Raw genomic sequence first — 21,240 nt, 5'->3', positions numbered from 1 at the left:
AAAGAGAAAGAGAAGGTGACGGGAAGGAGAGCGTAGTGTGACACGTAGGAAGATTGAGGAATAGAGACGAGTGAGTGCGGGTGTCTGGGAGAAAATATGGGTGGTGTTTTGGTTAGATAAAGAGCAAAAAGAGAAAAATTAGGAGGTTTCTTCGTGTAATTTGTAAGTACGGGTCAGAAAAAGAAGCCAGTGAGAGGGGAAAAAAATGCATTTTATGAATAGCAGAGCTCCCGTTAGCTGTGTCAACAGACGGACAGACAGACAGCTGCCGAGGGTTGGGCCATGAGGGGCATTAGAGAGAGTAAACTGAGCTAAGTGTTTGTGGGCCGATCCATTACTGTTATCAGAGCCCATTACTCCAGCCCCAGCACTAATCATTGCAGACAGCAGCACCTGATGCCATTAACCAGCAGCACACAGAGAACCAGCCTGCCTCACCGCCTACCTGGCTGCCTCTCTTGCTGAGCGGCGGCTAACCCGAAAGCCTCGCTGACCAACAGACAGTCTGGCTGACCGCTTTGTTTCCCTACGACTGCCTAACAGCCCGTCTGCCTTATTTACTCCTTGTCTACCCACCTGTTTTCTGTCTACCTACCTGCTTGAAAGGAGAGACAGCGTTGAGGAGGAGGCAAACAATGAGTAGCCAGAGGGGGTGTGAGGAGGATGGATGAAGAGCGCAAGGGAATAGTGAGGAGAGGCAGAGCGGCAACACTTCCAGTCAGAGGATCACTTAAAACTCTGGAGGAGTGTGATGCATCCGTGCCCCCCTTTTAAGATGGAAAGCAAAAATACAGCAACAAATAATCTCAAAACAGCTTTTGTTTTGACAAGGCAGTACACAACCACATAAACCTCAATATTTCACTAAGTTTTTAGGCTTTATTGAAAGAGAGCAATAAAGCGATGAGGAGCTTTCTTCATGCAGATCCTCTCTGTGTCACCTCCCGAAGTGAAAGCATTATGGAGGGGTTATTGGTGTGTTTGTGTAACCGTGTTCTGTGTGTGAACATGGATTAGGAGCATATTATGAATGTGTGCATACATGCATACAGATTATATGTAAACATGAACACACTGCATATTCATTTTAATTCAGTGAAGCTTTATTGGCGTGATGTTTTCATCAAAGAATGTTATACAGAGCCAAATGAATAATACATACAAAACACAAAGTAGGGGTCGAAACCAATGCCAGTTATTAGTAGTTAATGAGACTGCAAACCGATATTTGAAAATGATGTACGTTTACAATAAAAATGAAAATCTTTCAATATATAGCAATATATACAGCATGTATATAACAAACTCCAACACAAACTTTTGTTTGAATGCCTTTAGAAAATGTTTAATCAAAACTGAAACTTTCATCATCATATACAGTAAGTTCTAAGCAACTTTTTTTTTATAATGTCAAGTGAAAATTTCAAATAAAAAATGAATGAATAAAAATAGCTCCCTGAGGTTTTACAAATTAAAAGTTCCTCCCATGCTGACACTTTCTTTGCACTTTTTAATTAATAAATTGTATCAGCTATCATTAAAATAAAATGCAGATACAGATAATAGGCAAAATGCCAAATATCAGCCCCAATGATCAGCCAGGCTCATAATCTGTCGACCCCCTTTAAATAGGATATACTGTAAGAAATTGGATTTTTAAGGACGATTCCAATTTCCTTTTTTTTTTCCAGGTCTGACCTGCCAAAAACAGTTTTGGCTGAGTATGATTTTTTTAAGAACATTAAATTATAGCATACACAAACATATCAGATTTTTAAAGCCACTGATATATGGCCAAGTAACATAACTATTTTATTTTCCTTTCAGTCACTAGTATTAAAATGTTTTTCTGCCACAGAATAAACTACCAAATCTATGCGGAGGACACTACCTCATAAAAAAATAAATTAAAAAAAGCTATAAACTTACTAGCAAATAAGGTTACATGACTTAAATCTGTGTTTTTAATTAAGTAGGCTACACTTAACAGAAAATAATCTCTTATAAAAAAAATATTTTAGGGTTATCTGTAAGGGAACGGACATCCATTTCCACTTCCTTTGTTTCTCACTGGGCACAAAACCGCTTTATATAATGTTGAGCTGGATATCATCCAACCTGAATGCTTTTTTGTGCTGTGTTTTGAATATTGTCTGGTCCTGAAAGCTGCCATGGAAGGCTTCTTTGTATTTATATTCCTTTTATCTCTTTTCTTATTCATTAATCAAACAACCACAGGTTGAAATCGTTATGTTACCGGTTTTATTTAGGCGCAATTCATGTGGGTGCTTGTTTTCAGATATTTAAATTTTGAGAAATTTGGTTTCTTTTGTTAAAAATATCACTCATAAATAAAAATCTAAAATGTTCAAACCGCCCAACCCTTATATACTCTTTCAATCAGCTGAATGACAGTGTTTTTACTGATCTAATTGTTAGTTGCTGAGTGCTGGGGATGTGTTAAAGGCCAGTTGTCAAGATTAGTGATCAGCTGAGTCACAGTGTCTGGTTATTATCAGTCTCCCCAAACTCAAGGGGGGACAGAGAGAAAAGCCAGAGAGTTCGGGGAGAAGGGATGGATACAGGGTCAGAGAGAGATGGATGATGCCAGGAAGTATGAAAGATTACATATTCTAAAAGGAGAAGTAGGGAGAGGGAAAGAGAGAAAGATGTGGATAGGGAGGCACGGAGAAACAAACGGATAGACAGAGAGGAAAGAAAAGGAGGGCACGGAAAGTGGGAGAGATGAGGCGGGAGAAAGAGAGAGAGTAACAGTGAAAGATGGAGGAAAAAACCAAGGTTGAAAGACGGGGAGGAATGAGAGAGACGTCAAAAAGAAGAGGTGCAGACGGGCCGGGAGTAAGATGGATGGGACGGAGGGAGCGATAAAGAAGCTATGGTAAAAAAAGAAGGATGAAGGTAGAGATAGAGGAGGGATGAGAGACAGAGGACAGAGAAGTGAGCGGCTGACAGGATGATATGAGTATTCTTGGAGGTGAGAGCGAATAAAGCATGAAAATCTGGAAAGCAATGAGTTCTGCACATTTCAAGAGCATATTACCATAAGCACAGGCATCGCAATCACTCAGGCCCGCATTTAAAAACGGCCTCATTTTAATATGAGTGCTTTGTGAGTATATATTAAAGGATCTGCATGGTAACATATGTACACTGGGTGCAAATCCATGCATGAGGCGGTGTCTTTTGATGTTACTCTAACAAAATTTTACATGCATTCATGCTCCACAGGGGATGAATTCTAATGAATTTAGAAATCCCCTGACTTTTCCTTTAGCGTCACTTTGAGGTTCACAATCTCAGTTTTCAGTGAAGTGTTTTCTGAAGATATTGCCATTAAATGTGGCACACACAACCGTCAAGATGAATTGTGATAACTTCCCCTGACTTTTCATGTAGCAGCATCATTAGGTCAAAAAGTCAGTCAATCAGAACTAATGACATTCCCACCGGCCTTGCTATACTTTGTGTTTGGTGCTAATTAGCAAGCGTTTGCATGCTAACACAGTGAATTACGATGGTGAACATTGTAACATTTAATTGCATATTAATCTTGATCATGATTTCGGCTTCCCACAATTAATGCTTGAGTGTGTAGGATTTAAAGGTATATATTGGTTGACATTTTCATAACTATGCTTTCAATGGTTTATAATCACCTAAATGTAAGAATCATTGTTTTTTTTTTAACTTAGAATTAGGTATTTCATATCTACATGTGGAGCAGGTTGTCTTCCATGTAGTCATGTTGTTCTACAGTAGCCTACGATGGACAAACCAAACATTAAGAATGATTAATAAGCCTAATTGCTTTTATTTTAAGTTAAGAAGCTAGGAATGAGTCAGCATTATATTCATGGTAAGAAAAAGAAACTAAGGAGTTGCAGTTCACACCAGGCGACATTTTGTGCCCGTTCTTGGGACTATGTGGGCAGTATGCATAGCTCACAGTTTGAGATTTAAATTCAGGGTAAGAAAATTCTTCTGAGTTAACAGTATGGAGCAGATATATGTTAGTGTGACTTATGTGTATTGTAAAGGTTGAAAGATAAGGGGTTATTTTTAAGCTGACAGAGTGTGTTTGCTCACTTGCACACAAATGTGCCCTTCTCCGCACCACTAATGTTTGCATGTGAACAATACAATGCATCTGATACACTTATGTTTGTGTTTTGATGTGATGTGTGTATGGCATTAGTGACTGTGTGCTTATGATGTGAGAGATCAGAGCCCTCCTGCTGCTCAGCTGCTCAGCCCATACACTTTTGATCCAGCGGCTGGTGAAGGGGGGGAAGTGCGTCAAACAGCAAACTGTATTTTCTCTCCCACTCCAGAAATCAGTCATTACTTTCCTTTATACTAAACTTGTCCCCCTCTTCTACTTTTTCTTTTACATATCTGCATCCCTTTTAAGTGTCCTCGCTGCCTTTTCTACTTCAAGAAGAGCTGCGTAACAACTTTTTTCCTGCAAATCCTGAATTTCATTATGAATTTCTGACTCATGCAAACAAAGACAATCCCCAGCAGATAGACACACACACTCTCAACAGTGTCAGACTTTTTTTTTTGGATACAAACTTTTCACACTACCCAGCCAGCAGGACACAGTCTAGTGGGTGACTCCTTGTTGTTTTAAATGTGTGATCAGTGGCACTTCATAACCTCGTGCCCCATGTGTGATGGTGTCCAGTGCAGTATGGAAACCAGCAGTTTTAGTTGATTAAATATTAAAATAAAATAATGAAAATGGCTTCAGCAGTGCTCCCCGTGGGCTGAAACTCACCTTGGAATATTTTGTAGGTGCTGCTACTGTGCTGGAGCTGAGTGGTAAACTGTATGTCATACCAAAGGTTACCCAGCCCATTCTCATTCCAAAGTTGTTAAATATCGCCGCTTTTTTAGTGTTTTCCGCATATCTCTTGACATCAAAAGTCACCTTTGGCGTCTGTATGATACACCGCTGGATGTGGTCAGCTGAGAACGTGGTCAGACCGGACCAGTCACTGTGTTATTATATGACTCTGGACAGCTGGTCGAAACCTGCCACCACAGGATGATACACAGAGGGTTGGTACTGTCGGCATGACATGCTGCTGAATGGCATCATGTGCAAAGGCTGCTTGTAACAATTAGGGGTGTAACGATCCCTTGATCTGCATCGATATATGGATTAAATGAGCAACGATCAACAATAACGATAACACTGATGCGAAGTGTAAACATGGATCCATATCATCCTCTTTCAGGCGCACCCTTATTGTGAAAGTCTGTGTCACACAGCATCCATCATGATGGCGAGCGGCTGAGAGAAATATGATGAGGATATATGACTATTAGTGATGGCAAGATGAAGTGTCATAAAACATTGAAGCATTCCATCCAATTGGTTCACTCATAGGCTGAAGATTCACGGTGCTTCATTTGCTCTACTGTACCATCAAGTGGACAATAAATGTAAAACAGGCAGAATTATTATAATGGCACCATGGCTTTGGTGCATGAAGCTATGAATTGGATTGTGCTAAAATGATAATGTCAATAAACCAATAATATACTCATTAATAAGCTCAAATAGATTGCAGACAAAGAGTGGCAGCTTCTCCTGTAACCGACCGTGTTGCAGATAATATCGGCTCATATTGATCGCAGCCCCTAAATCGAATCGAATCGACATCTTATTGCGGTAGACTGTGTATATATATATCGGCAAATATCGTATCGTTGTCCAAAGTATCAATATAATATTGTATCGTGATGAAACCAGTGTTTTATACCCCTATTACTGTATAACAGTATGATATAAGAAGCACAGTGAGTTAGCAGCAGGGGGTCCAGTGTTAGCTTCCCATTTGAATGTGATGTTTTTTGTTTTGTTTTTTCACCTGACTAGGGATGCACAAAATTAGATTTTGCCATTGTCCAATATGCTGATATAGTTATTTGGCCATTAACCAATACTGGTATCAATTTTAGTGATCATCAGGTCTCTTCTGTCATGGAATTAACATCACATCATGCATCCTCTTATTGTAATTAACTATTTTGATAAACATTTCAGTTGTTTTCTAATTTATTTTGAATATTTTTTTACATTTATTTACTTCATTTTAGCATTTATTTATTTATCTTCTGGATAGGGTCATTTAACACTAAATACTTAAAGTATATACATTTTTGATTGTTCCTACTTAAGTTAACTTGAGTGATATTTTCAATGCAGAAATTTTACTTGTAACGGAGTATTTTTACAGTCTGGTATGAATACTTTTACTTGAGTAAAGGATCTGAATACTTCACCCACCACTGCCTGTGACTGTCATTTTTTTGTGCCATAAAAACCCTCAATTTACACCACAAAGCAATTCAGTATCTTTATAACAAGCACTCTCCTTTTTGTCCGTGATGTAGTGTAGGGGTTAAGTACTTCTATTTCTAAGGAAGGACTCTGAAAAATGTCAACCTTGGCTGCAAGTGGATGATGGTTATTTTTAATTTAACTTGCTGTGTATCACTTTGTGTTGCAGGATGGAGTCCACAGAGAAATGTGAAGTAGTGATACAGCATTTCAATGGAAAATACCTGAAAACCCCGCCAGGCATTCCAGGTGAGTCTCTCCCCTCCTTTTGCTTTACATTGTTCTCGCATCACCCCCTTTTTCTTTTCTCTCTTGGAAAATCATCACCTCTGCGATGAGAAACCTCCTTTCTAATTCAATTATGGTAATTTCTCATCTCAGATCTGCCGGACAGCTTGATAGATTGTGTACACCGGTGTTTCTGACACCTGAAGCTAGCTGTCGCGGCTATGGCTGAATAGCTGACGGTTCTATAGGTCGCTTCCTCTCCCTCTCTCTCTTTCTGTCACCGTCTCTCTCCCCTCCCTGGTGGTGCTGCTGCTGCTGCAGGCTGAAACTTCTCGGGCAGGAGAAAACCCTCTTAATATTCACACTCATGCCTCTGTGCTGTTCTTTGCAATCTACTTAAGAGCTTGCACTCTCCCCTCTTTCCTCTCCTGCTCCTGCTCTCTGTTGCCGTGTCCTCTCTCCTTCCTATCTTTCTTTCCTGCAGTCACCTCAGACAGTGGAACAAGTTGGCCAAGGAGAAAACAGGCGGGGGGGGGGATGTCACAAAATAGAGACAGATGTGGAGACAAGGCTGTACCACATTGTGTGTTAGCACAGAGAAGGCATCACTGTCTCCAAAGTTTAAAACAAAAGGAGACATTGGAAATGTTGGAGTGAGTCTCGGGGGGAGCAAGGGTGACACGAGGTGTTAGCAAAAAGAGAAGCAAGGCGGAAGGAGAGTCGAGATATGAAAGAAAGAGTCAGAGGGAGGAGAAAACATGCTGCCGTAGCACTTTTGGGGCCAGGTGCTGCAGCGCGCGAAGCCTCCCAATGCGTCCCAGCAGGACGTGGGGGCCAGACAGGGCAATACCATGGAGATCTCCTTCACCCCTGTGGCAATTTTATTAACAATACTCACACCTCCAACCAGAAACAGACCCATAAATCGCCCTCCACTATACAGTAATATCTCAGAGAGTCTGGATTTAGAATCTCCATATATGCTCAGCCACTGCATAGCCAGCGGCCATTAAAGGCAAGGTGAGTGGTTATATTGAAGTTGAGCCGTAATAGGAAACCTTTAAAGCTGTAATATCAGGCTGACCTTCCCCTTTAAGGGTCTATCTCCCGGCCGCTCGGGCTTTATTATTGTTAATGGATTGTTCAGGCTTGTGCCAAGCATGAAGATTTACTGCCCTGATCGAGGAAATCCTTCTGTGGAATTAAGAATAGTTAAGTTTACAAGGTCTGTTCTGGTCTGGTGCTACTATGCTCCTAAAGGGTCCATGAAATCTCCCCTGTCCCTTCATGTGTGCCTGAATGCACACACAGACTGGACTGGCTGTGGCAAAGGCTAATATTGTTGCTTGTGTTGTTGTTTTTTGTAATTTGAGGTAATGGCATACCATAACTAATCCCTCAATTTGTAACAACTTGGGTCTCTTTTATTTATTTATTCATTTTATTTATTGTTGGTTGGTTAATTTTTTTAGGGGGGTTGGCTGCTATTTTTATCACTATCATTATAAAAAAAATGTACAAAGCCTTGTTTTTAATATTTTTTAAGGCAAGGCTACTTTGGTGCTATTAATTTTTATGGGCACAAATGCGATTGGATTAGACAATAATTTTAAGTCCACAAAAATAGTTAATTTAATTTTAGAGTCAAGGATGATTTTATTTTGAATATATTCTACACTGAAAGAAAATAACCAAACAAGGGTATTTATTTAAAAAGAAATTGATCGGTGTTCACAAATTACAAGGGGTGAGGGAAAATAGATACAGTATAGTATTGCAATATTTTGCTTGGCAATATTGTATCGAAACACAGTTGCCAAGTGTCGATTCTTTTATTGTATGATTAACAGATATTGCAAATGCAAATTCAACTCTTTAGTCCACTAGATACATTTTACTTCAATAAAAAATGACTAAAGTAAGAAACTCTAATTTAAAAGCGTTACTTTATAAGTGGGGACATGATTTACATCTTGAAAAGGTAATAATACACAATATATGTTCTTGCAATAATCAACATCATGCAAAACATTTAAAATGCCAATAATATTGTATCGTGACTAAAGTGTTGTGATAATATCTGACAGACCTAATGATGAATAACCTGGTTTTCCAGTGCCTCATACCTGGCTGGAAATGAAACCCGCGACTTGTTACATATGCAGCGTTTCCCTTGGTGTTGCTCAGTAAGAATTCAGAATATCAACAAAGCACACCGGTGTCAATAAATCGTATTGACAGAAAAGCAGCAGAGGAGAAAACAGCAAAATCAGCTGGGTTTGAAGTGCAGGATGGGCATCAAGGCCACTCTGGTGCAGCAAACTGAGGTGGCGGGGCGGCCATGGTCTTAATGGCCCCTGTGAAATTCCAGCTCCGATTGTAATCACCAAAGTGATCCTCACCCGAGGAGACTTTATCCAAATATGTTTTAAAATATTTTTTGTTCCTACACTTCACCAGACAGAAGTGTGAGGACGGAAATGTTGACGATCTTGCAGATGATAGGCCAGTGTGCAGAAATGATCTTCTCTTCACTTCTGGGAAATTTTCTCTGGCGCAATAAGTTATGAAGGTCTGCATGAGCTTCTGTATTCAAGTAAACTGCTTTTGGAAACCAGTCTAGCATCACTGCTTGTGGTTCTTGCCCTACCTGGTTTGTTTTTGGCAAATACACCTTGTTTCCAGCTATCAGAAATTAACTTGGAGACTCAAATGTTGGCACTACTGATGAATGATCCCAAACTTATAAAGTAACAAGCAAATTGTAACTGTATTGTAACTCCCTTTGATATTTTTCTTTACTCTTGAGGTCTGTACGAGGGTGGGGTTTGAGGAAGTGTTCCATGTTGAGTTGCTGTCTGCTAAATGAAGATCTCTGGACATTCCTCTGTTATCAAACTCAGATGTTCCTCTGTGGAGAACCTCGGGGCTGTTTCTGTCTATCACACATGCAGCGAATAGCCCTTTGTAGTCATGTATTTGTGTGTCAGTGTGCACGTCATGTGTTTTCACTACAGTTGTGTTTTCTCATTCATGTGTGCATATTTAAATTTATGCATTTTAAAGCAGGAACACACAAACTGTATTTGTGTGCTGACAAAGTCTGTTTCTGTGTGTGTGTGTGTGTGTGTGTGTGTGTGTGTGTGTGTGTGTGTGTGTGTGTGTGTGTGTGTGTGTGCGCGCGTGTGTGTGTGTGATGGGGGTTGGTCTCGTTATAGCTGCCCTCCTCTACTCAGGTGTGTCCAGTGGCAGTACAAAAGGATATTGAGTTGTAACCCTGCTGTCCTGTACCAGGAAGTAAATATGTGGATGTCAGGTGCCAGGTCGTCCGTTAAATTCAACTGACCGTGGGAAAATAAACGGAAAGGAAGTCACCATGTTGGCAGGAAGTTTTATCGTCGAGTTGCAGAAAAGGACGCAGAGAACATACGGGACAGAGCGGAGGATCAGCGAGATGCTAGCAGATGGCAGTTAATGGCGCCACAGACAGATTCCATACACTTCCTGTTTAAATTATAATGTAATAACATTGAACTTCCTTGTGATTACATGAGATGTTGAGTTGATATACAGTGTGGATTGGATGATAGCAGATGGCGGCTAATGATACTTAAACAGAGTCCCTATTCTTACCGTTTAGTTTTTAATGAAATACAGCACATGTGTTATTTAGTTACAACATATGCACTTTTAATGTGATTCAGAGTCTGCATGTACAGAATGTGAGGTGTTGTGCCAATTCTTGTCATGATCCAACATCATTCATAACTCTTACATAAGTAATAAGTGCTTTAAACATGATAAACACCCGTGTTTTCTTTATAAGCAGCAAAAGAATTGGTGGAATGTACATTTACTCAAGTATTGCACTTAAATACAAATTTAAGGTTCATATACTTCACTTGAGTCTACTCCATTTCATGCCACTTTATACTCCTACTTCACTACATTTCTGTGAAAAATATTGTGCTTTTTATTACATGTATCTGACATCTTTAGTTACTTATGAATGGAGATTTTTGCATAAAAAGCATAAGAAAAGTTTATGAAATATCATGCAAGTGCAGCTGAAACAATTAGGCCATTAAACAATTAGACAATTGACAGAAAATTAAATAGCTATTGAACATTTTAGTCTTTTTCTAATTTATCTTGAATTATTTTTATTTTATTTCATTTTTCTAGATTGGGTACTTTTACTTTCAATACTTAAAGTACATTTTCTTGGTTTTACTTACTTTTAGTTGAGTAATATTTTCAATGCAGGACTTTAACTTGAGTATTTTGACAGCCCTGTATTTGTACTTTTAGTTGAGTAAAGGGTCTGGATACTCCATCCATTATTTAATAAAACCATTGTATTCCAGCAAGTTCTATAGAAACACGTACAACAGCACGTGTGTATCGATGCATCTAATCAGCTATCCCGGTCAGGTTTGTTTGCCGAGGCCTGGTTGATATGAGAGGTGCGTAGCTTTCGTCCAACAAGCCAGTCACCGAGGCCTGCTCTAGCCTCTCCGCTCTGCCCACGTCTGATTGTGATTCAGAGAGAGGGACATGATCGATAGCCCTGATGGAGCACTACAGCTGTTTAGCTATTCTGTGCAATGCGGCAGCCGCTCTCCCTGTCGCTGTTACCGGCTGTGAGTGTGCATACGCCTGCACGCAGATACAAAGTCATTCACACACTCTAGATAACATGCATGTGTGCCAAAATACACATATGTGTGTGTGTATTGACGTATACGTTGTATGTACATGCAACAAGGCGCACACGTACTATCTAAACACACACACAAATAGATGGACTTAACATTCATGTAGGGATAATAAAGTCCTTCTTGAGAAACGATCAACTTCGTAGTCGGAGGTGAGAATAAAGAGTTATCCGTGTTTTTCAGTGCATGTGGATTTACTCAATATACAAAATAAATAGAATTTATGAAATGTGACTACGGCAATAAACCATACTGAAGTGAGCCCAACAGGGACGCATTATGATTTACACTGCAACCCTGAGCACTGGGAAAGTCAAAGGAAGCGCAGATAAAAAGTGATTTAATCCGCTGGCTCCGCTGAGCCTTGCTGATTAAAGCCCTTCGTCCCACAATGCATTAAACAGCTTAGAGATGACACCCTATGGTAAATGTAATTTGAACCGGAGATACATTAGCCATTGTTTGGTTTTGGCAGGTGAGTAATCTCACGTACATGCCATATTGCGTGTGTGCTGTGGCAGCGAGCAAATGGATAACATTTGATACATGTTCTGTGCCGCTCAGGCGAATTGCTGCTCTTTGTGCAATTTCACTTAATTTCATTGTCAACAATCAAACAACAGCTAAATAAACACAAAGGTGTGTTTTCAGACGGGCTGGATACAGGTAGTGTTGATCGCTGCCAAATGACAGCACCAGACTTCAATGAATCCACTGTTCTCGTGAATGTCTAACTGTGCAAACACAGATTCAATCCAGACTGGATGTGCAGTAACACTGCAGCGTCTTCCTTTTCCCTTCCGTTGTTGTTGCTCACTCCGTTGTCCTGCTGCCAATATGGCAGCGGAGCTGAGAGTCGGCTCCAATATTGTCCAATAGATGCTGGATAAATAATGGAAACCACATCAGGAAGCAGCCAGTGGCCCTGGGAGATGGAACCAAACGGAAACATGCAATATGTACAAGCTTTCCTGCTTTTTTTTTTTTTTTAATACAACACTCTGGCATTTCTCCCTCTAACTTTATCTGTTTTCACAATTTCTGTTCAAACCACAGTGACTGTCTCTGACTCTTCTCACTCACAATCTGTCTTCAGATCAAAAGTAGTGTTTGTATAATGTATACATATAAAGTTGATTCAGGCTGACAGTGAAAGCCATATTCCTCATGGAGACTTGTGGGAAGCATCAGTGCTTTTCCCATGTAAAGAGCCCCATCCTCCCTCACGAACAGCCAGCTCTCACAGACACACGGCCACACAGGTCGACTGCAGCAGCTTTTACAACCCACACTTACCTTTAATGTAAGGCAGCGCCCTCTAGTGGCTGTTATAATTGTCATAGAAGCAGAGGAAGAAGTGGTGTGACGTAGCTGAAAATGCGACAAAGTTCACATAATGTTGTACAAATATCAAAGACGTCCTTCTTGTGTTGTTGAGATTGGAGTTGAATTGTTCAAACAGACACGGGACTTTCACTCAGGACACCAACGGTGTTCATGTCCAGAAGTCAAGATGCGCATTTTTAATAACAAGGAAAACTAGTAAGCTAGTATTTGTAGCATGCATACAAGCATGCATACACGTTTCTGATACTTACATGTTTTGTTCACCATGTTTATGATTTTTGAAGTGTAACTGCAATTAGCGAAAGTGAAAAGCTAACATTAGGCTATAAAATTACTACACTATGGTCGCATAAATTCAGTGTTGCCACCAAAACAGTGTTTTTGATATGATGATGTTCTGTATTCTCCTTTAACAACTTGTTAGCAATTACCTTTTTTAAGACAGCTTCAAACTTAGGAGTGGGGTATTTATTGACATATTTCATGCCATAGAACAAAATGTTAAAGTCTCTTAAGCTTGTGTTGACCACAAACCTTATTTTAGGCATTTAACCAAAAAATCTACTGACTTTGAGATGCTAAAATGTTAACTCATTTGCTGGTTTTCGGATTCCTTCTCGCACCACTCTGTATGTGTTGTTTTGAGGCTGGTCATAGTGTTCATTTCAGAAGTAAGCAGATATGAACCTCTTTTGTCATTTAGGCACTGATTACATTTTTCAAAACCCAAACAAATTCCCAGTATTCTGATTTACTCCCCTGATCTGTCAGAGATCCAGATGACACCCAGGGTCTGTGGACCACCACAGCTGTCAAGCTTATGCCAGACCGAGTTCACGGGGGCCGCTATTTGGCAAGCCCCCCTTTAAACAAAACACAGCACAGACCAAGTGCACCCCAAGTGCTGGCCTGCCGACACATCCCGTCATTATGTGCAGAACACAAGGCCTGTGCCGCTGAGGGTGGGGAGCTGTTGCAGAAAAAGATTCCCTCCCTGTTGGCGTCCTCACCACGGCAACGGTGCCAAGATAGCAGAGACAGCCCACGGTATTAAAACGTCCCTCGCTGAATTAAGGCAAGTCCCAATTCACTCGCTAAGTCACAAAAAGCCCTTCTGAAACTGTCAGTCATACTTGAGTAATCCATGTTAATTTCTGCAATCCCTCCCACATTCCCCCGGCTAATAACTGGCCTGTCAGCAGGCCCATTCCTCTCCCCTATGGCGTGTAGATTTAACGTGCAGCCAAGTAGGTTGGCTGTCAGTGCGTCTCAGACATGGCTGCCTCGCCAAGCACGCACAGTTTTTTCCCATGATGCATCAGCATGTCATGTGTGGGTGCTGTTGTGTGAATTGTTTATATCTAATGTTTTCCTTTTTGTATTTGACAGAAACAAAAGGTCAGATCCATAATGTATTGATAATTCATTTACTGCCGCTGTCACCCGGCGTGAACCCATATTTCTGTCTCTGTTTGTGATACACAATGACAGTCAGACAGCTTTTCAATATACACTGCTACGGATAATAATTAGCCACCAAACCTCCCTCTCGAATGCATTTCTCGGGATATTGCATCGTAATGAAATCTGTCCTCTTAGCATGAACCTTCCACCCCCACCACCACCCCTGACTTCACCCGCCTCCCATTAGAGGCAGGACACACAGGAAGTTATTATTGGCATCCCCAGTAAATCAGACAGCTTCCTGAAAAAGGATCAATTTCCCCCGATGCACTTTCTCATTATAACCTTATCTCGCCCACAGACAATAATCTGGATTTGTCACGCTTTGTTTGTTTTGCCACTGAACTGTATCAATCATGAGCGGAGCCGACGGTTAGCGCGGAGAGGAGAAGAGCGAGGAGCCGCTCTGAGTGGATCTGTCACCGAAATATAAAGTATTCACCTGCTGCAGTCCCCTTCCACAGAAAATAATATAAGCCCTTTGATTGGCTTCAAAGTTTGTTTAGGCAGAGGAGAGGAGCTCTGGCTCCTGGAGGGGTTTAGGCAGGAACGATTGACTTTGCTCTCCACTCAACCACGTCTAATGTGGAGAGAGACAGAACGTAGGAGAGTTACCATGAGAAAAAGATACATAACGAGGGAGAGTAATGGAGAGAAATATAGCAGCAGGGCGATGGAAAGAAATAGATTAAGAGCTGAGGAAATGTGACAGGAATAAGAGAGGGAGATAAAAGAGAACAGATGGAAAAGGGCAGCGAGGGGAAGAAAGTGATGGGAGGCGCAGAAGAGAGAGGAGTGAAAGTTGGATCAAGCCGTGCTTTTGGAAGGTTAAATTTGAGCAAAGTTTAGGTTGCTGCATCTGCAGCAGACGAGATGAAAGGATGACATTGGGCGGGCGACCACTTCCTGAGCTTGACCCCCGGCGACCTCCAACCAGCTGTCCACCATGTTGATCCCCTTCTATCTTTTTCACCCTCACCCCCGCTCACATCTCTCCTTGCACTTTTTGTTGTCCTCGCCTTTAAACACACTGTCTTATCTTCCTTGCCATCGCCGTCTTTCATCCTCCTGCATCCTCATCTCCTCTCCTCTCCTCTCCTCTCCTCTCCTCTCCTTTCCTCTCCTCTCCTCTATCCTCCATCATCCTCTCCTCTCCTCTCCTCCTCGCTATTCTCCACATCGCACACATTCCTGCTCATCTTCCCTAACGCTCATCTATGTTACCGGATATAGCTGAGTGCACACAATATTAGTGCGAGCAAAATAAGCACCTGAGGCTGCTTTTATTTATGAAGAACAGCCTGCCTCTCCTCTTTTGTTTGATATGCGTTCAGCCCGTTCATTGATGTGCTCCCATTTCTTTTCTGCTGTGGATTCACTCCCTACATGGACAGCTGACAGTTATGACCAAAATTTTTTCAGTTATCAATTATTTATTCTGGGAAGTGGAGCAGCAGCAAGGTTGGGCACAAACTCCAATTGGGCCTTGTTGCAAAAATGCTCTGGAGTTTAATATGTTCATAAATGTATAATGCATACTGTAATTAAGAGTATTCTCTCTCACATTTTGCCTCACTGCAAAACAGGCTGGTTTTAGCTGCTTTAGCTTTGTGGTACTAGGAGTGTGGCAACCTTTTTTTCCAGACTAAAATGTTTCGATGACTATTTAATTAGCCACAGAAAATGAATCATATTAACTTAACATTAACATTAGCACTAGTTAGTCGCACATTCATCTACTTATTTATCAGGTAAAGTCAGGCATTATGCTCCAATACCAATACAACCACACTATTTAGTATGCCAGAAAAGGATTTAGTATGTCCCAATACAAAGTATTTCAGATGCACTTTGCAGAAAATACCAGGAAGTCCTACTGCATCCGGTCGCACTTTGCGGCATGCAAGCCAGATTGCTTTTCTGGCTATTCTGACCCACAATCCTCTTAGCAGCGAAGGATATGACACAAACACTGAGCCAGAGACAGATGAAAACTCAGAATCTTTTCTTTTGACTTTAAAATTTCGCGCTATGGGGTTCAACTGGAATATGAGTAACAGGGTCAACGCTGAGGCGCATTGTTTTGACCAGGTGTTATGTCCTAATTGTTTGCATACTCCACCACACAGTTTGTGAGGGCAGCTGCAGTACTTACAGGAAGTGAAAAGAAAAGGTATGAGATTCTTGACACAGCCATAGATTTTTTTGGTTTCTGCTAACGTCCAGCTCTGCCAAGTGGAGCACAGTTGGGGACCAGTTGTTGGTTGAACGGTTGAACGTTTTCCCGTGACTTTTATTCTGGAAAGCTCAGGGGCGCACTCTGCTGACTGAGCAAAAACCTTTAGGTTTCTCTTTTTCTACTCCTCCCTATATGTTACGGGTCTCTCCACCACTCTTAGGAATGAAGTCCTGAGATGCACGAGCTATCTTCACGGATCCCTAGATTCCAGGTTCTAGCCATCAGTCAACTTAATCTAATGCAGGACCTGAGGCGATGCATTTCTTTTTCAAAGAATAATATTCAGCCTCTCAGCAGATACAGTAGGTCACCGAGCTCACAGCCTTTTGGCCAGCCTGCCTGTCCGCCAGAATGAAGATTAAGTTCGCTGAGGAGGATAATCATGCTCCAAGGTCTCTGTGGTATGCAAGCAATGCAGCAGGCTTGCGTCCTGTGGTTCACTCCTCTCTATCTCCCGCACCTTTTTAGCATCTTATAAGCATCACGAAACATGATCAGTCACAGCTTACTTTCTTTTTTTAAATCCTTTGAAACCTAGAGTGACGCCACGTTGCCTTTCACAAATATTTAAAGCTTTGAACCTAGAGCAAATTGGTGTGATGATTTTAAAAACATGGAGAAAAAAAGGCAATGAGGCAAACTTGGTAAAAAATCTTCCACAAATTGCAGGAAATTGATAGATTTACTTGCCTTAACTCGGCATTATTTATACACATCCAGGCGCTGGACAAGCGATAATACAAGAGAATAAAAAACAAAGTCCACAAACGAGATAATGTTCATCTGTGTGGTGAAGAGCGTGTAGCTTGAAATGTCACTTCGATGGTAATTATATTAAAGATTCATGGGAGCATAATCTAGTATGCGGACAAAATATTTGAAAGTGAATAGAAATAGTGAAGTATAGCCAGGTCATCTGACTGACCAGAATTGACCTCAAGACTAATTGTATCCTCTGTGTGCTTGCGTCAGGGAAGCAGAGTTAAAAAAAAAAAAGGAAAAAAAAGCAAGCATCAGTTACACCCGGCCACGTCACTGTCACTGTCCCAGGACACAGAGGGCAGTGAGATAAATCTAGCTGCCGCCCCCAAAATAGAGCACGGGCCTCCATTAGAACAGGACGCAGGCTGTGTGGGAACAAGCAGAGGTCACCGTGGTCAGCAGAGTTATTTCTGTAGCGCCACCGGACCTCCAGGAGTTGACGCCCATTCATTCATCCGACTGCCTGCCAGCGGGGTAGGGGACACACACAGAGACACACACCTATACGCTCTGCCAATGGACGATCAGCAGGCATGGGATTTTTTCCATTTGATGAAACATCCTGCGATGGCGTCCGAGTTGCCAGTGTTTTTTTGTCACCTGGAGCTATTTGTGTGTTTTTCTTTGTATTTATATGAAAGCCGCCTGCTGGTGTTTTGAGCTGAAGGACGATGGAAACACACCTGGTTCTGAGTGACCTCATGTCTCAGACACACTGTCTCTCTGTCTGTCTCTGTTTCCTCGGCTGGCAGCGCAGCACACCGCCGTTATTGGATCACGCTTGCGGTTTATTTCTGCTGCTTCTGCTCAGCTTATATAGATGATTTACGGTAGCTCACAGACATGGATGCACACTTTTCTGCAGTTGCAAAAACACAGACGACGCACAAAAGGAAAACACGCCAGCGGAATGATTTCTTACAGTCTCTGTTTCCTACCTTTGTTCTTTGAGCCTCGCTCACTTCTTCCTCTCATACACACACACAAACACACACACATCAATAGTCCATTAGGAGTGTGTTGCTTTCATTACCTCCAGCTTGGCCCTGAGACAGCCTTCAGAGTAGAGTACAGCAGAGCAGAGCTGGCCAGGATTGCAGTATATATAGCAAGAAGTCTGGTAATTGCCAGCTCTCTGTTCTCTCTATCCTGTGCGTCAGGTGGAAAGTATGAATCGGTGGTATCTGGGGACCATCCCTGCTGCGCTGCACCGCATCTCACTACAACTGTCTGTCCCCCCACAGGGCACAAGTAATAGGGGAAAACAGAGAGCTTAAAGGCCTCAGAGAGTCCAACAACTGCCACTCTAACAATGCACACCACCATGGGAATAAATACAAAAAAAGTCAGGCAGCCCACACTTACAGCAGAGAGGCACCTAAAGATATACCCTTCCTGGAAATCTCACTTCGCATGCCTCGCTTGCTGCACAGTAGTAAGTGCTGTTACTGCAGTGCAGATTCTCCGTTAAAGTGGAATATTTTTGTTTGTTTTGTTTCACCTGCCGGAAGGCAGAAGAAAGGGTCAGGCAACAATACATTTGAGAGGTCCTAAAATATTTTTATAATACTGTAAAAGTTGGAGTAAAACTCCCACATAAATGCGTAAGGTATAATATTTAAGTAATAATTTTTATGGACTTGCTTTTATATGTGAGGCTGTTTTTTATTTAATCTTTTTATTCAGTCTTGATCCCGCTTATTGCTATTTTTATTAATTTAAGTAGTAGTAGTAGTAGTAGTAGTAGTATTTGTCTTTACTTTATTTATTTGTTTTATATGTTTTACTTTTATTAGTATTTTTTGTAGCAAATTGTATCTCTTTTTTCTGACTTAATTTTGTCCTGTCTTAGCTCAGCATTGTTGTTTGGCTTCTATTGTTACATTGCCTTTGGGGTATCTTGCTTCTACTTTGTTTGTCAAAGCATTTTGCTTTTAACTACTATATAAATAAAGTATTATTATTATTATTATTATTGTTTTTATTATTATTATTATTATTATTATTATTATTATTATCAGTCCCTTTAAAGCGACTAATTCGATTTTAGTTTTGTTTGTAACTGTAACAGTAAAATAATTTCACTGCAGTTTAAAGTCGTCGAATTCTTTTTTACCTTGAATGTCTGTTTGATTATCATGAGACACAAAAAAGTAAGCATAGTTTTTAAAGTGATCGAAACTCCATGTTTCCAGATTATTATTGTTGCAAGGGTAGTTATTTGTTTAACAGCTCTAAGAAGGCATTGCATCCAGAAGATTCAGCATCGACTTCGGCTATTCCTGCACCTGCAGTGGGGAAGATCTGAGTTAGCTGTCCAAGCATTTTATTTAATGCTGGATTTGTGCCCTTTTTTAAACCCTATCAAAATGTGACCCTTTAATGTTAACTAAATGTTAGATGGAGAGAAAGAGAGAGTGAGCTGCTCTCATTCAACCATGCACAAATCACTACATTTACATGCACATCGAACTAATAAATTATTATTCTGAATATCACAATATTTCAAATTTGATACTTGTCATGTAAATAGCATATTACACTAAGATGGTCTGAATGAAGCATTTTCCTATTACGAAGGGTGACATACGGGTATTATTCAGGTTTTAGGGGAATTCTTTGGACATGTATACAGCACATTTGGTAAATGTGTCTCAACTGGAGTTTGTACAAAAGGTTGTGGCCCACGGCCTCCTGCGTGTTTGCTGTCAGCTCTGTGTGTTACTGTGGATGTGTTGTACTTGAACCATCTCACCAGCAGTTTGCAAGGCCAGTGTAGAAATGCATGCCCAAAAGAAAAGCCCACATTTCTAGAAGGAAAAACACACTTACTGTTAAACATTAAGAAAGACGAGGAAATCAACAGGTTTTTGGTTATGCACAAATATCACAACACTGACCTGTTTCACCAACTGGCTCCACACATTTTTCCACATTTTGACGTGATAAAGGACATTTTAGGGCGCACTAACTGCAAAATGCACAGCTGCATGTAAATGCAAATATCACTATTGTCTTTTCCAGAATAAGGGCAAAAACCTGAATATTTTGTGCATTTATTCGTAGACAAAGAAAGCTGAATGAGCAGTTAAATTTCTGGTGTGAAGTATTTAATGGCATCTAGTGGTGAGGTTATAGACTACAACCAACTGAAACTTTTTATGTGCCTAGCATTTTGGAGAATTAATGTTATAATAATAACTTTATTTATATAGCAAAAAACAGACTTTACAAATTACTTTGACAAACAAGGTAAAGCAGAAGCAAGCACGTAGACATAAACAGATCATTCTAAGGTAAGGAAAATTATTGTTATTTTTTTAGGCTATTATCATAGACTGTACATGAAGATCAAGGACACGCCCACAATTACGGCCATTATGCTGAAGTGAGGTTAAAATATCCAGAATACAGGCGTTGCCATCTTGTGAGAGTGATGTCATTGAGAGCCCGTGAGCAGCTCCATTGATTGGGAGCGCATGGATTGGCTTTCACAGCTGTCAATCATGGTGCAAAAGCCCCCTTTTTTATAATTTATTAACTCACTTAAACTGAACTTACCATAGACACAAACACTTGAACAAAAACCAGGGTGATGAAAACGACCTTAAGTGACAGAAACTGTCTTTGGGAAAAATTTATTTGGCTCGTACTTTGAGTATTTAGTTTGGCCTGTGTCCTATTTACTAACATAGAGGGGCGGGCTTTATTACCTATACTGCAGTCAGACACCAGGGCGTGATTGAGATTGAATGGCCTCACTTTGGGAGAGCTGTCATGTTGTCCACCTGTATATAATCTATGGTTATTATAAACTAATGAAAGAAAAGTTAGGAATATTTCTATATATTATATTCTATTTCTGCCAATATATCACCCCAAATCCTACACAGTAAACCTTTATCAGGCAAAAGCAAAAAATGCAATGCAAAAGTGTATTTTTCAGATGTGTGTCTATTATACTTCATTCCATTCTACTCAAATCGTTCATCATAAAAATTGTATTATTCTGCAGAATGACTCGCTGCTTACAGGCGAAAAAACCAAAGATGATTTATTTTCCTTAGATCCTTGTTAATCATACTTGCGGTCTGTGCTTTACAGAAGTA

General features: G+C 40.6%; 1 protein-coding gene across 2 annotated transcripts in view; it reads left to right on the top strand.

Moving 5' to 3' along the window:
* rbms3 (RNA binding motif, single stranded interacting protein) overlaps positions 1–21,240 on the top strand; it is a 379,413-nt gene that overhangs the window by 285,229 nt on the left and 72,944 nt on the right. For both annotated transcript variants that reach the window (XM_042506228.1, XM_042506229.1), the window contains one exon: positions 6,543–6,622. In XM_042506228.1, coding sequence (XP_042362162.1) covers positions 6,543–6,622 — 80 coding nt within the window. The remainder of the gene's footprint in view (positions 1–6,542; positions 6,623–21,240) is intronic.

This window comes from Plectropomus leopardus, chromosome 18, assembly GCF_008729295.1.
Source record: "Plectropomus leopardus isolate mb chromosome 18, YSFRI_Pleo_2.0, whole genome shotgun sequence".
Classification (NCBI taxonomy): Eukaryota; Metazoa; Chordata; class Actinopteri; order Perciformes; family Serranidae; genus Plectropomus; species Plectropomus leopardus.
The sequence above is the reverse complement of the archived record's forward strand: the minus strand, read 5'-3'. Positions and strand labels throughout refer to the sequence as shown.